This window comes from Vanellus vanellus, assembly GCF_965231255.1.
Source record: "Vanellus vanellus genome assembly, chromosome: 2".
Taxonomy (NCBI): Eukaryota; Metazoa; Chordata; class Aves; order Charadriiformes; family Charadriidae; genus Vanellus; species Vanellus vanellus.
The window spans coordinates 41,648,217-41,665,192 of record NC_138906.1 but is presented as its reverse complement, the minus strand read 5'-3'; the positions used below and the strand labels follow the sequence as shown (position 1 = coordinate 41,665,192).

At 37.2% G+C, this 16,976-nt stretch overlaps 1 protein-coding gene across 1 annotated transcript in view; it reads right to left on the bottom strand.

Moving 5' to 3' along the window:
- KCNH8 (potassium voltage-gated channel subfamily H member 8) overlaps positions 1-16,976 on the bottom strand; it is a gene marked incomplete at both ends in the record, with an annotated part of 202,445 nt that overhangs the window by 33,911 nt on the left and 151,558 nt on the right. Inside the window, 4 exons of the mRNA XM_082479203.1 lie at positions 1,587-1,801; positions 6,301-6,550; positions 8,607-8,806; positions 13,351-13,548. Of these exons, the coding sequence (XP_082335329.1) occupies positions 1,587-1,801; positions 6,301-6,550; positions 8,607-8,806; positions 13,351-13,548 (863 nt within the window). The remainder of the gene's footprint in view (positions 1-1,586; positions 1,802-6,300; positions 6,551-8,606; positions 8,807-13,350; positions 13,549-16,976) is intronic.

Genomic DNA, 16,976 nt, shown 5'->3' with positions numbered 1-16,976 from the left:
GCTGAATGTGTATGTTACTGGTACTGGATCTCCAGATTTGTCACATACAGAAAAACATGAAGGAGTATATTGTAGGTGTTCATCAAGGTCCATGACAAAATGGGAGATGAGAATGCAATCAGCTTCAGACCCTATCTTTACATGGAGCTGTTCTCCTTTTCAGATTAATCATTCCTCCCCAAGGAAAATGTGTTGGTTACACAAACTAATCTTCAGGCTCTCAGAACAGATGTGTACTCTCTCAGCTGCTGTCTTCTGCAACTGCAAGTTTGGGGAGATTTCAAGAGACAAACAAATGAGATGCCCTGATTGTTTTCCTCTGTACAAGTTTGTATTTATGTGTTTACACCTTTCTACTGCAATTGTTTAAAGAGCATTTCTGTGGAAACACTTGTGCCAAAGTACACCGAGTAAGACGCTTACATAGAAAAATGAACCTATATATCACATTCATTCAGTGTTTGAACTGAAAAAGGACTTTGGCCCACTGTTCTGGCGTGCATTAGAGCAGTTCTGTCTGTCCAGAGGTTCCTCAGGCCAGCAACCTTCTGCACAGAAACATGTGTGAGTAGGCATGAGCAGGGAAGACCATGCCGGAGTGGCACACATGCAGGGCATCCATCGGCACTTTTCTTCACAAACCAGCCAAGCAATGGGCCACTCTTCATAACAGCGAGTGCCTGCCTACGCTGCATGGAGAAGAACAGCCACACAGGCTGCGGAGTTTTTAAGCTCTGCGTCTCTTTGTGGTGTCTGCCCAAACAGATAACCTTTTTTGCACTTTATGCTACCTTGGCATTATATCTGTCCCCTGTCTTGATAGTATCCTTGTCCCCAGTGATGTGCTTTCAACGTTACTCCTCTCTGTGTGTAACGAGAAGCACAATACCAAGACAAATATCTGGACTGTTAAATACCAAACTGAAAGTTCGGCTACCACTATGTTTGTATGCTCACATGGTTAAGTCAGAAAAGGAGAGCTGTCATAAATTTTTTTCACTATTAAAAATATAAATTTACTACATAATATCAGTGCAAGTACTTTGGTAAGTCTATGCAGAAGTCTTTCAGCAGTGCTTTATCTGGAATTTATTGTTGTTTCACATTAAATTTCTCATTTAAATGGAAAAACACATTTTAGTTCCACATTTTGAATGTGTGTGACAACATTCTTAACTAAGAAGTGGTAATCAGTGATCTATGAAATGAATGTTCATTAGGCTGGCACATGAGCTTCTAGAAAAGGTATAGTTGAATACCTTTATTTGGACACATGCTTTACATAAATATGAATTATTTTTAACATAAGTAAAAAATGACAAAATGTTAAAGAAGAATGTTCTCTCATAGATGATGTTTTCTATGAAAAAATTAGAAGCAGAGGACATGTTGGCTGTTTATGGTCTGATCGATTGATAAAGGATTCATGTAGGTAATGACTGAATTATCAAACAAATGGAATGAGCAGTCCTTGTAACGTAATCTGTGTATTATTTCTTTACTGTGACAAAATGATGAGAACTGGCTAAAGCATAAGAAACATCTTAAAGGTAACAATAGCTGCAGAGACCTTTAAAGATACTTACATCACTTTCATGGCCTTCTCTTAGATTGTATGTTAGATCGTGCTGTAAGTCTTCGACAAACTTGTGAGCATACTCTGGGTAAAGGTCGAGCACTTCAAAGAGACCTTTGAGGATAATGCATTGGAGGTCACAGTATGTTAGAGCTTTAACATCAGCATTTGTTTTAATAACTTGATCCCTAATGGATAGGTTTGCTCCAATTAAATCTCCTTTACCTAAAAGAAAATACAAAATTAATAATCTTACCTTTTTTTTGAATCATAGATCTCTTTAACATAATTGCTAAATCTTAAATCCCATTGTTACCACCGTATTGTTTAATTAATAACATTCTAAAGGATCTTTGTCTAAAAGCTTTTTTTTTTGTGCAGGTGCAATCTTATATGCAATTAATTGGAGGTACAAAGACTAATTTCCAGACATGTAACTAGCTGATTTAAGGGACCAATCAAGTAAATATGTATAAAGTTAGTATTTATACTGGTAATTAATAGCAGGTGTGATTTTGTATATCAAAAAGTGAGTATCAGGTTTCTAGCTTGTTTTTTTTTTTGTTAGAACAGACAGGTGTTAATATAGCATTTTAACAATGACACGATTAAGTGTAGATCGTCAATTCAAATGATCCCTTTACTTAGAATTTGGATTGCAAAACATTCACAATCTATGAGCTATGGATGCATAGCTACACTTCATGATGTACCTTAGTTGTACAGGCTATTAATAGATGTGTAGCTCAACGGCACTTCTGTCGAGAAACAAAGAATGAATTCTCAAGCCATTATTTTGTCATTTATGGGCAAGACAGCCTTAGAATACTGGATGCATTAAAAACCACAACTGACCGTATAATGAAGAGCACAAAAATTTTGTAGCGGAAAGCTTACATAAACATCTGATCTGAGGTATAAAGTCCAAAGAGCAATCATTGAACCAGAGGTCTTCCTCAAATGTTAATGCGGATTGTCTTTGTTAAAGACTTGTGATGAAGTGCATTCTTGGCAATTTTACAGGCAATACCAAATTGAGGAGAGAAGTTGATATGCTGAAGGGCAAAGCTGCTATTCAGGGGAAACTCAATGAATGAGAAAAGGGCTGACAAGAACCTCATGAAGTTCAACAAAAAGAAATACCAAGTCCTACACCTGGGATGGAAAACCTCCCTGCAGCAATATGGGCTGGGGACCAACCAACTGGAAAGCAGCTTTCCGGGAAAACACCTGGGGGTCCTTATGGACAACAGGTTGAACATGAGCCAACAATGTGCCCTTGCAGCAAAGGCGGCCAAGAACATCTTGGGCATCATTAGCAAGAAAGCAGCCAGCAAATCCCAGGAAGTGACTCTTCCCCCTATATATCACGGGTTAGACCATATCTGAAATACCGTGTCCAGTTTTGGGCTTCCCAGTACAAGACAGAATACTGACATATTAGAGTGAGTCCAGAAGAGGCTACCAAGATGATCAGGGACTGGAGAACATAGTGTACAAGGAGAGGCTAAAAATAAATGGTGGTGTTTTGCCTTAAGAAGAAAAGGCATGTTGCTGTCTTCAACAACCTAATGGAAAAGTGTAGAGAAGACAGAGCTAAGCTCCTCTTCAGGGTGTGAAGTGCTACAAGATGTACTGGGCACAAGGTGTAACAAAAGAAATCGTGATTAGAAATCAGGGAATGAAAGTCACCGTCAGGCTGGTCAAACAGTGGGACAGGCTGCCCAGAGAGGCTGTGGAATTGCTGACCTTGGAGACGTTCAAGGCTTGTGTGGACACAGCCCTGAGCAAGCTGAGCTAATTTGGCCCTGCTTTAGGCAGGTCTAGGTTGGGTGGCTTCCAGAGGGCCCTTCCAATCTTACATTATTCTGTGATTAATAAATGAAGACTGTAAATTCTAAAAATCCACCCAGCACACGATTCCAACTGGATGTTACACAGGAAATAGTGTACTTGAAGAATAAGTTAAACTAAGCAGTTAACCATCCCTGAAGCTGCTTAAATAAGATAATTTTATACTTTAAAATACCACTGGTGATTTTTTCTCTTTACATGGAACTTGTACAACTTTCTCAAAATTGCTTATCATAAACCCAGCGTAGGGAGGAATTTTCTTTTGTGCTAGGAATATACATATATTAATGCTATTTGGGGCATCTCTTAAAAATTGCAATTAGTATAAATGAGAACTAGTAGTAGTTTAGGTCAATCTGAGAAAGGTAAATCTGATAGGCAACAAAATTTGTCATTGCTCATCACATGATGTTATGCTTACATAATCAAATATAATGTAAAGCTAAGCAATAATTCCCTTTTACTTTTTACTGAAAATATCAACAATTCTTTAGATTTATTTGATTATATTAAGCAGAGGGCTGGCAATGGTAATCTTTTGCTGGCTGTGTAAATATGGACAAGGGAAACAGTATTTCAAATGTACCAAGCCTGATCTTTAAACATCTTAATTAAAAACTTTTTAGGCATACAAACAGTATTAGTATCAATAATGTATAAATAATTTGGAACAAATTTTAGTGTTGTATTTTATTGTAGTTACAGTGCTTGATGAAATAATGTCGGCCTGAAAGACACTACAGTTGATCTGGTAATGCTAATGTATGTTTCTTTTCAAATGAAAATTGTGTAGCAAAAGCTGTAGGTAGTAAGCTGAAGTTTTGTTTAGAATTACTGCAGCAGTGAAACGATTGTACATTGAACATCAACATTTCTTACATAAACAGAATCATGTAAGTTATTCTTAGTAGGTCTGTCTTTCTTTTTCATTGTAGAAAAAACTTATTTATAAATGTTTATGCAGACACAGCTGTTTATTGATATAGCTGGGACGTGCAGTCAACGTCATAAATTTCTTCTCTTTATGGATATCTTTTAAATCACTTATGGCTAATATTTTTTAACAATATGTATGCCCAAACAGTACATAGCTATTATATTAAAAAATATTTTCCTATAAAAGATATCCTAGCCATCATTATTAGATATCAAGTAAGGATATCAAGTCTCAAGAAGAACCAAACAGCAGTATTTAATCAGAGCATTTCATTGCATTGTTGCTGGATTGCTTGCTAGTGAGAATGGCTCAGTAAAGAAAAACTGATTAACTAGAATTAGAATCATGACAGAATTACAAAATAGTGGCCTGCGAACTTTAAGGAACCCAGCATTGTCAGGGAAAAAACTGCTCTCTTGGATTTACGCCACATCCGTAATACCGCTTCTCATAAAGACCTACAGGTTTGATGCGTTCACCTTCTGCTGGTGTTAATTAGGCTTTAAATGATGAAGCTCCCATTCACTGTAACAAAACATTATGTCATTGTATTATGTTTATGTTTTTGCATTATGATTTCATTAACTTCTCTCAGAAATCCACTAATCTCTTTCTTACTCTTTTCATTGTCACCATTACACAATGATGCTTTCATTAACATTTTCAGAAGTGCCTGAAAATGGAATTATTAATGAAATCATAGTTCCAATGGGAGCAGCTCTTGACCCTTTGTTATATTTAAGCTTATGTTTTTTCTAGGCCATATTTTATAACTTTGAGCTATGTGATCCAATAAAATAGAGGCATTAGAAAACTTCCTAATTACAAATGAGTGATAGAGTGATGTGGTCTGTCAATCTAATGGAATTAAAGAGTTATGAAACAAATAGGACGTGTATCACATTTATATTCTAAAAAAAGACCAATCAAATGCATGCTAGTAAAATAAAGGAAATTCAATTACAAAAGACCAGAAGCTTGCATTATCAACAGTCTAGTGCAATCCCCCAAAACAGGAAGGAAAGAAAAAAAGGAAATGTTCGTTTTAACTCTGCTTTATAAGAATATTAAAAGTTATTAGAAAGAATAATATGTTTAAATCTAAAGAGGTATTAAAATCACAATAAAACAATTTACATTTAAAGTTTTATATTTTACTATATCAAAATACTTTATAAACGTTAACTCGGACAAGACTAATCATCCTTTAGCTGAAGATAAAGGGAATCTCTTTAGTAGGCATTAGCTTGAGGCCAATCACTGAAATTTACAGATAGAGAGATGCTTAACCCCATACAAGTCAAAGGAGTCATCTAGCAAACAACTAAACAAAATTTATTAGAACAGAACTTCTGGCCTTTCTCTGTTCTAATATACTCAGATGACTCTTGGCAGCACCAATTAGCTTGAAGAAGTAACTCTTTGGGGAGCAGAGCCAACAATGCTTGTGTTTCACCACATGGCTGTCCTGCAAGGGGTGTTTATATGCATGCCTCAAAGAATGAGAGTAGGCTCACACTGCTTGCTTTCATTTGGGAGCGTTAGTAGGAGCACTGCCTGACCACAGATTTTCATGAGATTCAGGAACTAGTAGCCAATGCCCGTAGAGGTGTCAATTCTGTCATCAAATTTAGTTGAAAGCAGCAATTTGTATCAAAAGCTAGCAAGTGCGTCCGTACATGCAAACGAGAGAGAAGAAGTATAAGAAAATCAAGATACAAGTGAAATATTGCACAGCTAACACTCTAGCAATTGAATGCTCCTTAGGGCGAAAGATGAGGAAGTTTAAATAAAAATAAATTAGGGATTTCCATAGAGTATAAATAGCAGATTAAAACTGGATGAATTCTTTCTCATCGGACTACCAGGACACGCTAAGCCATCAGTTAATAGTGAAGGTCCTCCTACACTGAAGCTATGATTATGAGCATACCGAGAATCGCCAGCACCGTGCTGTCCTTCAGGACTTCCATGGAACCTGAGCACACAAAGTAGATCGCTTGCAGGGCATCTCCCTGCCGGAGGAGGTATTCCCCAGGAGCACAGAAGGAGGTTTTGATATGCAGAGACAGAGACCTGAGGCAACCGCGGCTGGCACACTCGAAAAGGGAGAGCTGCAAAATCTCCTTGTTCAAGTGCATGGTGATGTCTGAACGCAGCTCGTCTGGGAAGTCTTTTAAAAGCTGTCCAAAAAAGACAAAAAGGGGTGAAAAAGAGAAAAACTGTAAAATAATTTGTTTCCTCTTTTACAAAAGTCGTCTGATTTAGTAGTGCTGCATGTTGTGCTGATGCAAAGATTTCCCTTTGATTTTTCTTATCCCCTTGATAAGACATATGTGATAACTCTTAATAAATCTTTACACTGAAAAAGACTGATACATTCCAAGAAAAACATTAAAAAAAATGTGCCTTTTTGCAAAAACAAGGAAAAAATTCAACACTGTGTGTAGGATTTCCCCCTGATGCCCAATTTAGCCTCATCTGAGTTCTTCTCAGCTGTTAGAACACAGTAGGCTGTTCAGGTATATAGCGCTATACACAGTGGCACATACACTGAAAACAGAGCAAAAATTAAGTTAGTTTAGATTTCTTTAAAATGCTTGTATAAAATTAATCAAAAAGCTATATAGCTTTTGCTATGGTAAAACCCCCGGAAGAGGATTAACTCAAAAAAACTCTATGCAGTAAACTTAACAGGGTGGTGGGTGGTTGTTTTGGTTGTTTTTTTTTTTTTTTTGTGGGTTGTATTTTTTTTTATTTTATTTTAAATAATGCAATTGGACACTGAAGGAGAGTTGGGAAAGGGATGGAGACAAGGTGCATGTTCAGTGGAAGAACCTATGGAAACTAAAAGACCATGAGGTCTTCCTATTTTTCCTTGGTCTTAATTTCAGGCTAATTCCTGTTATAGCCTGGCCAATGCTAAAGATTTCTATTTAAGTTTTACGGAAGATCTGCTGCAGGATGGCAAAATTGAGAGGAACGGCTTTCTGCTCAGAGAGAGTCTTCTGAGAATGACGTATAACTGCTCAAATCATGAAAAAAAATCAGGTGGAGCTTTTAAAAAAGTGTTTAAGTAGTTTCAAGCGTCCGTCCCATTGATGCAAAGTATACTGCCAGCCCAGGAGCAGAGCCCCGGCCCATGCAAGCTGCAAGGCTACAAGCATAATTTTCTCTGTAGTTTGAGGGGATCTGGCATCTGAGCAATGCCATCACCCAACACTTGACCAAGTGGGCTTAGACACCGCAGTCTGTAGATGGGAGAGGCAAATCGTGAAATATTGACGGTCTCTTCAAAGGCTGCTCGTGTAGCACAGCAGTCACTCACCTTCAGTGCGACTAAAAGTACAGAAGATACAGATGCTGAAGGTGGTCCTTAATCAAATCTAGGAAAGCTTTGACATCTAATTGTTTTTTGCATTTTTAAAAATCTTACTAGGCTCCTTATGTTGCTAGGATGCTGTTGAAAATCCCATTCCTTGTGCTGTGCACACCACAAAAAAGAATTTATCAGGGAAAGAATATTCTCAAACCCAAATCTTTCTGCTTATTTCCACATTATCTTTAGAGGCCACGGAGTTTTATAATGACATACGTAACAAAAACTCTGAAGAGAAAGATTTATTCAAATAACACTCCAGCAGAGAGAAGTCATTATTTCTCCTGGAATACAGTAATACATAACCTGGGTAAGTCATTGAAAACAAGCAAGCAAAGACATGACCAGAAATCCGTCCTTAGATTTTACTCTCATGGTACATTCTGCAATATTTAAAAATATAGGGAAATGAATAACATAAAAATTCAGGCCAAACAACTTGTTTACAGGATTGCAAAGAACAAAAGAAAACGAAGGATGGAGGAAAGGGCAGTAAAGAAGGCTGTCCTTCAAAAAACACCCCAAAAACTCAGTAGATTATTGTTTGATGAAAGGCAAAACTGCTCACTGGGGTGTTTCTTCTGGGACTGTCCAAAAGATTTCTGATTAATGCCTCTTCAGCATTTCAGCATTATGGAGGACTTTGAATTTTAAATATGCAATATGATGTTCTAAACCCGCTTTTGCAATAGCTTACCCTCGTCCTGCTATAACCTAGCTTTATTGTTAGGCTTGCTCTTTTTTGTATGTAACCACACAAAACACAGCATCGTGAATGGAAAATTACACACATGCACACACCCCCAACTCTAAGTCAATAGTCAAAACCATCAAACACTCGACCTCCCTCATTTCGATACCTCGTTGGAATCAATTCCATTATTGACAGACCACGTGGTTTGGAAATATTCAAGCATCCTTTGCTTTAGCTGCTGCGGCAGGTGGTGGACCCGTATAAAGTCCTTCAGATCCTTGGTTCTTGTGTGATAAAGGGACCATCTGGAGTACATCCTTTGAATTATGGCAGTCACATTGCCAAACACCAAGGCATGCATCAGAGCTAGAGAGGACAGAAATTACACGCAATGTGGAGTGACTTGTTGATCATTAAAATGTAATAATGAAAATAAACAGGATCATCACAGAAAACATTTTCCTGCTGGATAGATATAGCAAAATCTTTTGAATATAAGACTCCAAGAGTAACATACAGTAGTATTCATCTGATTATGCATTTCCATTTTCTGTGTCACTACCAGGCACAGTCATGTAGTCATGTGACAGGGTAGAACCACATCTGATGCTGTCTAGTCAGGGTACCAAGCAAAAGAATGCCCAAGCGAAATTAAGTTTATAGTCTAAGAAAAAAGGAAAACAGATGAACACATGTAGGCAGGCATGCTCAGGAAATAATGAGGAACTATTAATCAGTATGAAAACTAGACTCAAATGGTCAATTAACAACAACACAGAATGCAATAGATTTTAGAGAACTCATATAAATAAAACCAATTACTAATGGGAGCCGTGTGTAGTTGAATGAGATTGCAAACAACATTTAGAGATGTATCACATTCTAGGGAATAAGATGTTAAAAAAAGCCAGAAAAAACCACCATTGTAAAGCAGAAATTCAGGTTAAAAAAAAGAGATACATTCAAACTGACAATCTGATTTCTTACGCTGCTTGAGAAGGTCAAATATGGTGTGAAATTGCTTATCAGAAAGTTCTGACATCCTGGAGTTTGACTGCAATTAAAGACTGGCTTGGGAATAAAAAGACCAGAAGCAAAATTGAAGCAATGCTTGCAGATACAGGTTGTCTGGGTTTGTCTGTGCAGAAATGTGCTTGCTGATTATCAGTGGGAAAAATCACTGCTAGATTGTCATGAAGTATTGATCCGAGCTGTATAATATACAAATTTACAAATTGTTTATTGAAAAAACTATTAAAGAGCTTGATTATTACTCTTAAGGGACATCTATCTTTCTAGTGCTTGAAAGAAAGCAGGCAGGCTCCTCAGAGCGGCAAAGGAATTGGTTTATAAACAAGACAAACGAGAAGTTGACCTTGTAAGGCAATTTACAGAAGTTCAGGGCGAGTGAGGAGATACAAAGGGGAATGGGGGAGGAAAAGATGTATTTTGGCGGTTAATAATGCTTTTACTCGGTAGAAACAGGCAGAAAATTCTTTAGCTTGGAGTGCTGAAAGTTTTTACAGGCTGACTAAAATAAAAAGGAGCACGGGAACCTATGTTTTTATTGTGAAAGGAGTGCAGAAAAACAGAGAAAGCACTGCAGTGGGATGTGGTTTCACCATACAATATGCATTCTTTGATAGGTGGTCCAATGATATGATGAAGTCAATAGAAGTCTGTTAGTGAAAGAAGATAAGTGAAAAGCAGGGCAGAAAGAAAAGGATCAGGTATGAAATTAGAAAAAAATATGCATAATTGGAAATGTCTTTCTAAGAAGAGTCAGCTGGATCAACTAGGTATTTTTCCCGATGGTGCAGTGAATAAGATCTAAAAAAATGTGGGGGACTGGTGTAATGCTAGATACAGGATCTTATAATAGAAATATGGCAGCTCGGGCTGAAACAGTTCAGCCAGACATAGCTAAATAGGCTAAAGAGCTGGTGTAGCCTCTTTAAGGATGTGCCAATCAGTTTAAAAAGGGGGGAGGGCTAAAATGTTAGGTGGTGTACGGATGCATACATAAAAATCACATGTGTTATTGTAAGTCTCCCAATAGGCTCCAAGGTTAGGAGCTGGACAGTGTAGAGATCTCCGCGATGTTATTATAGGCACAAATACCATCAAGAATTTTATTATTATGGGACGATCTGTCTTTGCATATGTACACTGGAAGACAGCTGCTACTGATGATGACAAGCTATTCCTGGCTGTGATAGGCATTAGATTTCTTTATCAAATAATCACAGACCCACTCTACTTTCTGTAAGAAACCTATTAATCCATTCTCTAAAACCAAGAAGGACAAGTCAAAAACTTCTGGGAACCCTATTTCATAAAGTGGCCTTGATTCTAATAGATATTCTAAATTATATTTTTGTTGCTTAGGGAACAGAGGAACACCTCTGATCACAGAAAGGACTGCAGCTACTAGAATTGGCCTCCAGTCTCATAAATACAAAACTGTACAATCTTTGCTCAAAGAACATGGAGAATACAAGACAGCACATCTGCAGGAGGACAGATCTGATTCATATTTTACAGATGCTGAGTATCCTAAGAATTCTGGTTAAATTTTAATAAGTAGATTTTTTTCTACAGAATAAGATTTTTTTATCTTCACAATATTAATTGTTTTAAATTATAATTTCAAATTCATGCGAAACAAAAATTAATACCAAGAGGCAGATAAAAATCAAACACGAATATTGTAAGTTATTTGTCTGTTAAACTAACATTTGGGTTGTTTTTTTTTATGGCTTCAACTTTCTTTAAGGTTACAATAAACTCATTTTGTTCTATTAATTTGCAGTGATACACATTAAAGAGGTACAGAGTAACGACTGATAAACTAAACCATGCTATCCATTACACATGAAATTTCATAAACTAATGGCTTGGTTTAAAAACTGTAAAAAGCATCATTTTTTTCTCAAGATATCACTTCCCACTAGGGAATTTTAAAATTAAATACCAGCCAAAAGAATACATCAAACCATGTTTTAAGAAATTAAAATGTATCGTGCCCTAAAGTATACAGGCTAGTACTTTATTCCTAATTTCTCAGTTTTCTGAGGCGTGCTAACCAGTCTGCACTGTATGATGGTACCTCCTTTGAGTGTCCTTGCTCCTTTGATATTTTAGACACTATTTGAGAAAATAATTCCTCAAGAAAATATCTGCAAACAAGCCTGCTCTGCTTTCTTACCCGGATATATCTTTTTCACCGGACCCTCCCAGATGTAAAAGTCATTCTTCTACCTGCTTGCCTATGAGTAACTTTACCTTTCAGTTTTCAGTTCCCTCTTACTACATTCAGTCGACTAGTTCTTCACAATTTGTTCAGTGCACAAGCATATTAGTTCCACGGCTCAATAATATAAGAAACGAAAAAGAAATTGCTATAACTGGACTAAATAAAAGTATAGGATACATTTATATTCTACTCTATTAAGTTTGTGAAAGCTCTGCTATATCAAAATGAATTAAATATTCATCATTGCCTCACACAGGATATCTCTTGATTTCTTGTTAGAAATGAAAAATCCTTCATTCATTCCAACACGTTTTATGTAATGAAAGCCCCAAAGCACATAGACCACATTGTATTTTAAAACTGTAATTTTATGCTACCAGCAAAAGCAATTAATGAGCTGCTTGTGTTTTTGTGACATTGTCAAAATCATAATGATATCATTCTTGGATGATTCATTATATTACTGCCACTAATTTTCAGGACTGGGAAAAATGACAATAATTCATTGAGCAGTTTTTACACCACTTGATGCTTCAAATATGTAGTTTGCGGGTCATTCATCGCGTTCCCTGGCTTTCAAGTGTCAAGTCGCCCATTTATTTTTGCCGAGGAAGATTTATGTTGCAAAGCTAACAACCAGTGCCTTACTGACTTGCTCTGGAGAAATACCTACTAGTATTTCCAGAACAACTAGACAAGCAGAAAAAAAGAAAAATAAATGAGGGGGGCAGTACTCTAGCAGTGATTTGCTTTTACGCTACACACCCACTATGATATCTTTGAGTTGTATGGTGTACACACTATGAGATAGCACAGATAATTTGTGGGGGGAGGAAGGTGAAGGTAAAGAGAGGGAGTTGCAGGTACTTTCTCAACTGGCCTGGGCTTACCAAGCTCTGCAGTTGCCACGAGCTCACTGGTTGCACCCAGGTGCCTTAGCAGAAAGAAAGTGACCGTAAATGAGCACATGGCTTTCTCGAACAGTATGGCTAGGGGATTAACATAAATAAAAATACTGCTAAGAGTTCCAAATATGACCAAAACATAGCATTTTGATTCTAATCTGAAGCAGAGATGTGGTAAAATTTACCTAGCGATAATTAAATTGTTCTTTGCTTATGACAGAGTCACCTGCATCTCGCCGAACAGTCCTCTCGGCTCTGTCCTGTCTCCCTTGTCTTGCCTTGTCTGGTCCTTCAGATGCAGATACACACCAGTTCACAGCCAGCTACACTGGTGGGCTGCCCACCTCCCCTCGCTGTCATCCCCAGGGATGCTGTGGGGGCTGAACTGGAGCTGAATGTGCACATATTACTTGGCTGACTGGAAAAGCGCCTGGCACATAACCAAAATGCTCCCCTGGCACATGGCTGGGCCACACACTCACAATAATGTGAGTTCGCATTTTACTGGGTGACAGCTGTCTTTTGTCGCTGTAAGTGATCAAAAGGTTAGAAATATGTCTGCTTAAGAGAGTAGATCTAGTGTAAAACCAACAAAGTTATTTCCTTCCTTTGCCATTTCAAATTAAACTTTCTGTCTAGGCTGGTTTTTTTCTGTTTGTTTTGGTTTTTTTGTTTGTTTTTTTTTTTCTTATTTTACTTGTCCCTACCCCCCCAAAACATTTTACGTGATGCTTAGCATTTGTACTTACCCCCAATCAGCATTGTGCAAATGGAGAAGATCTTTTCAGCATCGGTATTGGCTGAAACGTTTCCAAACCCAACACTGGTGAGGCTGCTGAGGGTGAAATATAGGGCAGCTATATAGGCACTTCTGATTGATGGGCCTCCTAGTGTATTATTCTCATAGTAAGGAGACTCAATACGTTTTCCTAGCTCGTGAAGCCAACCTGAAAAACAAAGCATAAAAAACACTATTAAGGAATACCGGCACCATGAGAACTACACATACTGTAAAATAAAATAATTCTAAAAAAAACCTATTTAGACGACACTGCATTATTCACACAATTCCAAGAATAAAAAGAGCATTAAACTGTAGGAATTTATACAGCACGTTAGGTATTGTGTCTCTGGAGTATTTATTTTTATGCATGATTATTTATGATAAGAACTGTATTTCTGTATGGAAATCAAGTGTTTTTGAATTGCATATTACAGGTCTAATTAGATAATTCACAAAATCCATTAAGACACTGAAAAGAAAAAAATCATCACACTGAAGCAAAGAATGTAACATCTATTTGATTCTTTCCATTAATTAATGCTTGGAAAGCTTTTCGAGATTCTAAGACTGAATTGTTATAATAATAATTACATATTTAGAGCTTTTTACATGCATCTTTTTACAGTAGAAAAGATTCAAACAACTAAACCTAAACATAACTTACAAACCAGAATAAATTTTCAAAAGATGCTTCAGTAAGTATTTTCTAAATTATTCATTTAATCTGTCCTTTCATTTTGCTAAATGAGTCTATGTGTGCTAGAGAAAGGAGAATTAGCTACTGCCTGATAGATATTTAAAAAACATCAACAAACCATCAAAAAACACACCAAAGCAGCAAACCAGGAAAAAGTATGCAGTTCCTCTTTTGGAAAAGGAGAACAACCTGAATGAGTTGCATAATCACAATGCTTCATAAAAATCAAGATAGGAAAAAAAAGATAAAAATCATTTTGTGTGCCCAGTTTTGCCTGTTAAGCAGTTTGCTTGGGAGAAAGGGAATCTTTCCCGGATATTCAGGGAGAACCTCCAAAGCGCAACATTCCTGGCAGGCTGAGTTTTATTTTAGAAAAACTGGTTGGGGGTCCTCCTGTTGTAAGCTGAGAGCTGACAGACTGAATCACCTTCCGAAGCTTATTCTCTCTCCACTTCAGTTAGCGTCCCTTTCTTCATTTTGGATGAATCCAAGTGTGAGCGAGGGGAAATCCCCGTGTACAGAATATCTGCAAAAGCATCTGTCCCCGTACTTCCAACTAAGTTGGGGAAAAAGCCTGTAAGAATTTACCACCTACAGCAGCCTTGTTGAGCCATGGCTGCTACCATCGTCAGCTCCAAGCTCTCTTGCATGCTCTCCTACAGACAAAGCTAAGCCAGAAGGGCTGGCTGATGACAGCGTGAGTTCTAGCCATGACCCCGCTGACCCACTCTGTGCAGGCCAGTGAATTTAATCAGAAGCATAAATGAGCACTCTTGGCATTTTCACAAGATGGAAGTACTGGGTGGGCTGGTTTACCTTGCCAACAGACAAGAAAGCATATGAAAATCTCCTTGATTTTGCCTTAATAGAAAGTATCAATCACATAAGGCTATTTTATATTCGTGTCTCCTATTAGTTAAAATGAAAGAAAAGCAAAACTAGAAAAAAAAAAAACAACTTGCTGAACTGATACCGGTCCTCTCTCTGTGTATTACTGTTTTTCTGAGATGACACTACCTTTCCCCAACAATAATATGGCCCTTTGTACAGCAGATTTCATTCCTATGCTCATGTTAGGAAATGTAATCCCACACCTTAAAGAATAAAAACCTAAGAAAATCCTTGGCAGAGAGGAGGCAGAGTTAAAAGAAGTCTATCTAAACCTAATGTAGAGAACTACAATCATAAAGTTCAACGTCAGGTTTTGAAAGTATTCTAGTGCGTTTGAAGAACTGCAAAACTGAAACACATTAAATAAGTTATTTTAAATAACTGTAACTGATGTATGAAAACTGAAATAATGCCTCTTAGGAGAAAACCTTTTTCCTGGGAGTATTCTACAAGCCACCGATTCTTGGCCTCCATATTCCCATTTTTCTGCCTTTTGTTTTCTGAATGAATTTCACATTCATTGTTCCTGGTGGTCATATTGCATCCGATTGCACGTTTCTCCACCTTGTTGGTGGACAGTTTCGGCTATCAAACAACAAAAAAATGAGTTTACCTATTGTAACTTTATATGAAACATTACAGGACTCACTCTCTCACAAATACATTTTCATTGTTATCCAGAAAAAGGCAGATGACTCCATTCTTTAACTGATAGATACAAGTCAACGGGTTTCTCCTTTACAACACGTTTTATGGTCAAGGTTATCAAGCAAAAACCCCAACCCTGTGGAAACATCATTGTTCCTAAAGGATGCATTACTGCTAGTAGAGGCAAGGCATAAAAATAAATGCCTACATTGTATCAAACAGTAGAAGTCTCTATAATGTTTCTAATATAATTCTACTATCAAAGTACCAAATACAATATTAACATTTTACATGTGCTAGCAAGCACTTCTGGCCAGGACACCAGTGTCTGAGACGAGTTCATGCAGTACTCTGTGCCCACTTCTGTGGCATAATTGAGGTTCAGACAAATGATCTTAATCAGTAACATGAATGGCTTATCACTGAGCTACAACAGTAACAGTCAGCAATTATTAGCAATTGTTAACAATTGCTAAAAAAATGCCCACTATATAAATAAAAGCTATTAGGTAACTTTCTTTAGAGATGGACAATAAGACTTGGAACAGAAAACGTATATCTGAAAGTGAAAATCCAATAAATATATTCCTCTGATTTGTAGGACATGTTTACAGCTTCTCATTTCTATTTTGGCCATTAGATTTTATCCTAATCAGGACCTTTTGAAGAAATTATATAGGATGAGGTTTCTGCCAAAGTACATAAAATGCTGCAAGATCTTCCAGATCAACTATACTTCTCCGATTTTTGTTGGTAGCACTACGTTTTTTTTCCATTTGGGGGTAGAGACAAGATACTGTTGGCTGTAAATACTTTCATTATCCAATGGAAATAGTCATGAGATAGCATGACTGACTGATGTTTTTCACTTTTTTTGGTTCCTGTAGGTAACAGCTCTCAGCAGATTCTCTGGCAAACTTGTGTAGTTAATTTCTGCCCTCAGGGAAGAAGAGAAAAATAAACCTACCTTGTAGTCAGAGGGAGCTTCCTAGAATTTAACATTATGAAGCTTGTCTGGTTCTTAATTAGCATTATCTAGATATAGCTCTGTGACTTTGAAAACATTTTTAAGCGCCAATTAACATAATTAAGAGGAAGATTTTTCAAAGGGAAAAAGAGCACTTAAGTAATCAAGTCCCATTGGAAAAGCCAGTAGGAATTGGATATCTAGCTCCATTAGGCTACTTTGAAAATTGCTGGAAGAATCTGTATTGAGTTTCATTTACTTATATCTGGAAAGTGCTCAAGTACCAGCAGAAATATAAACAAGCATTTAAGCATCCATAGATGACATACTTTATAACTGGATGTAAAACACATTATCTCATTTACTGGACATTCAGAGACTCAGTCTT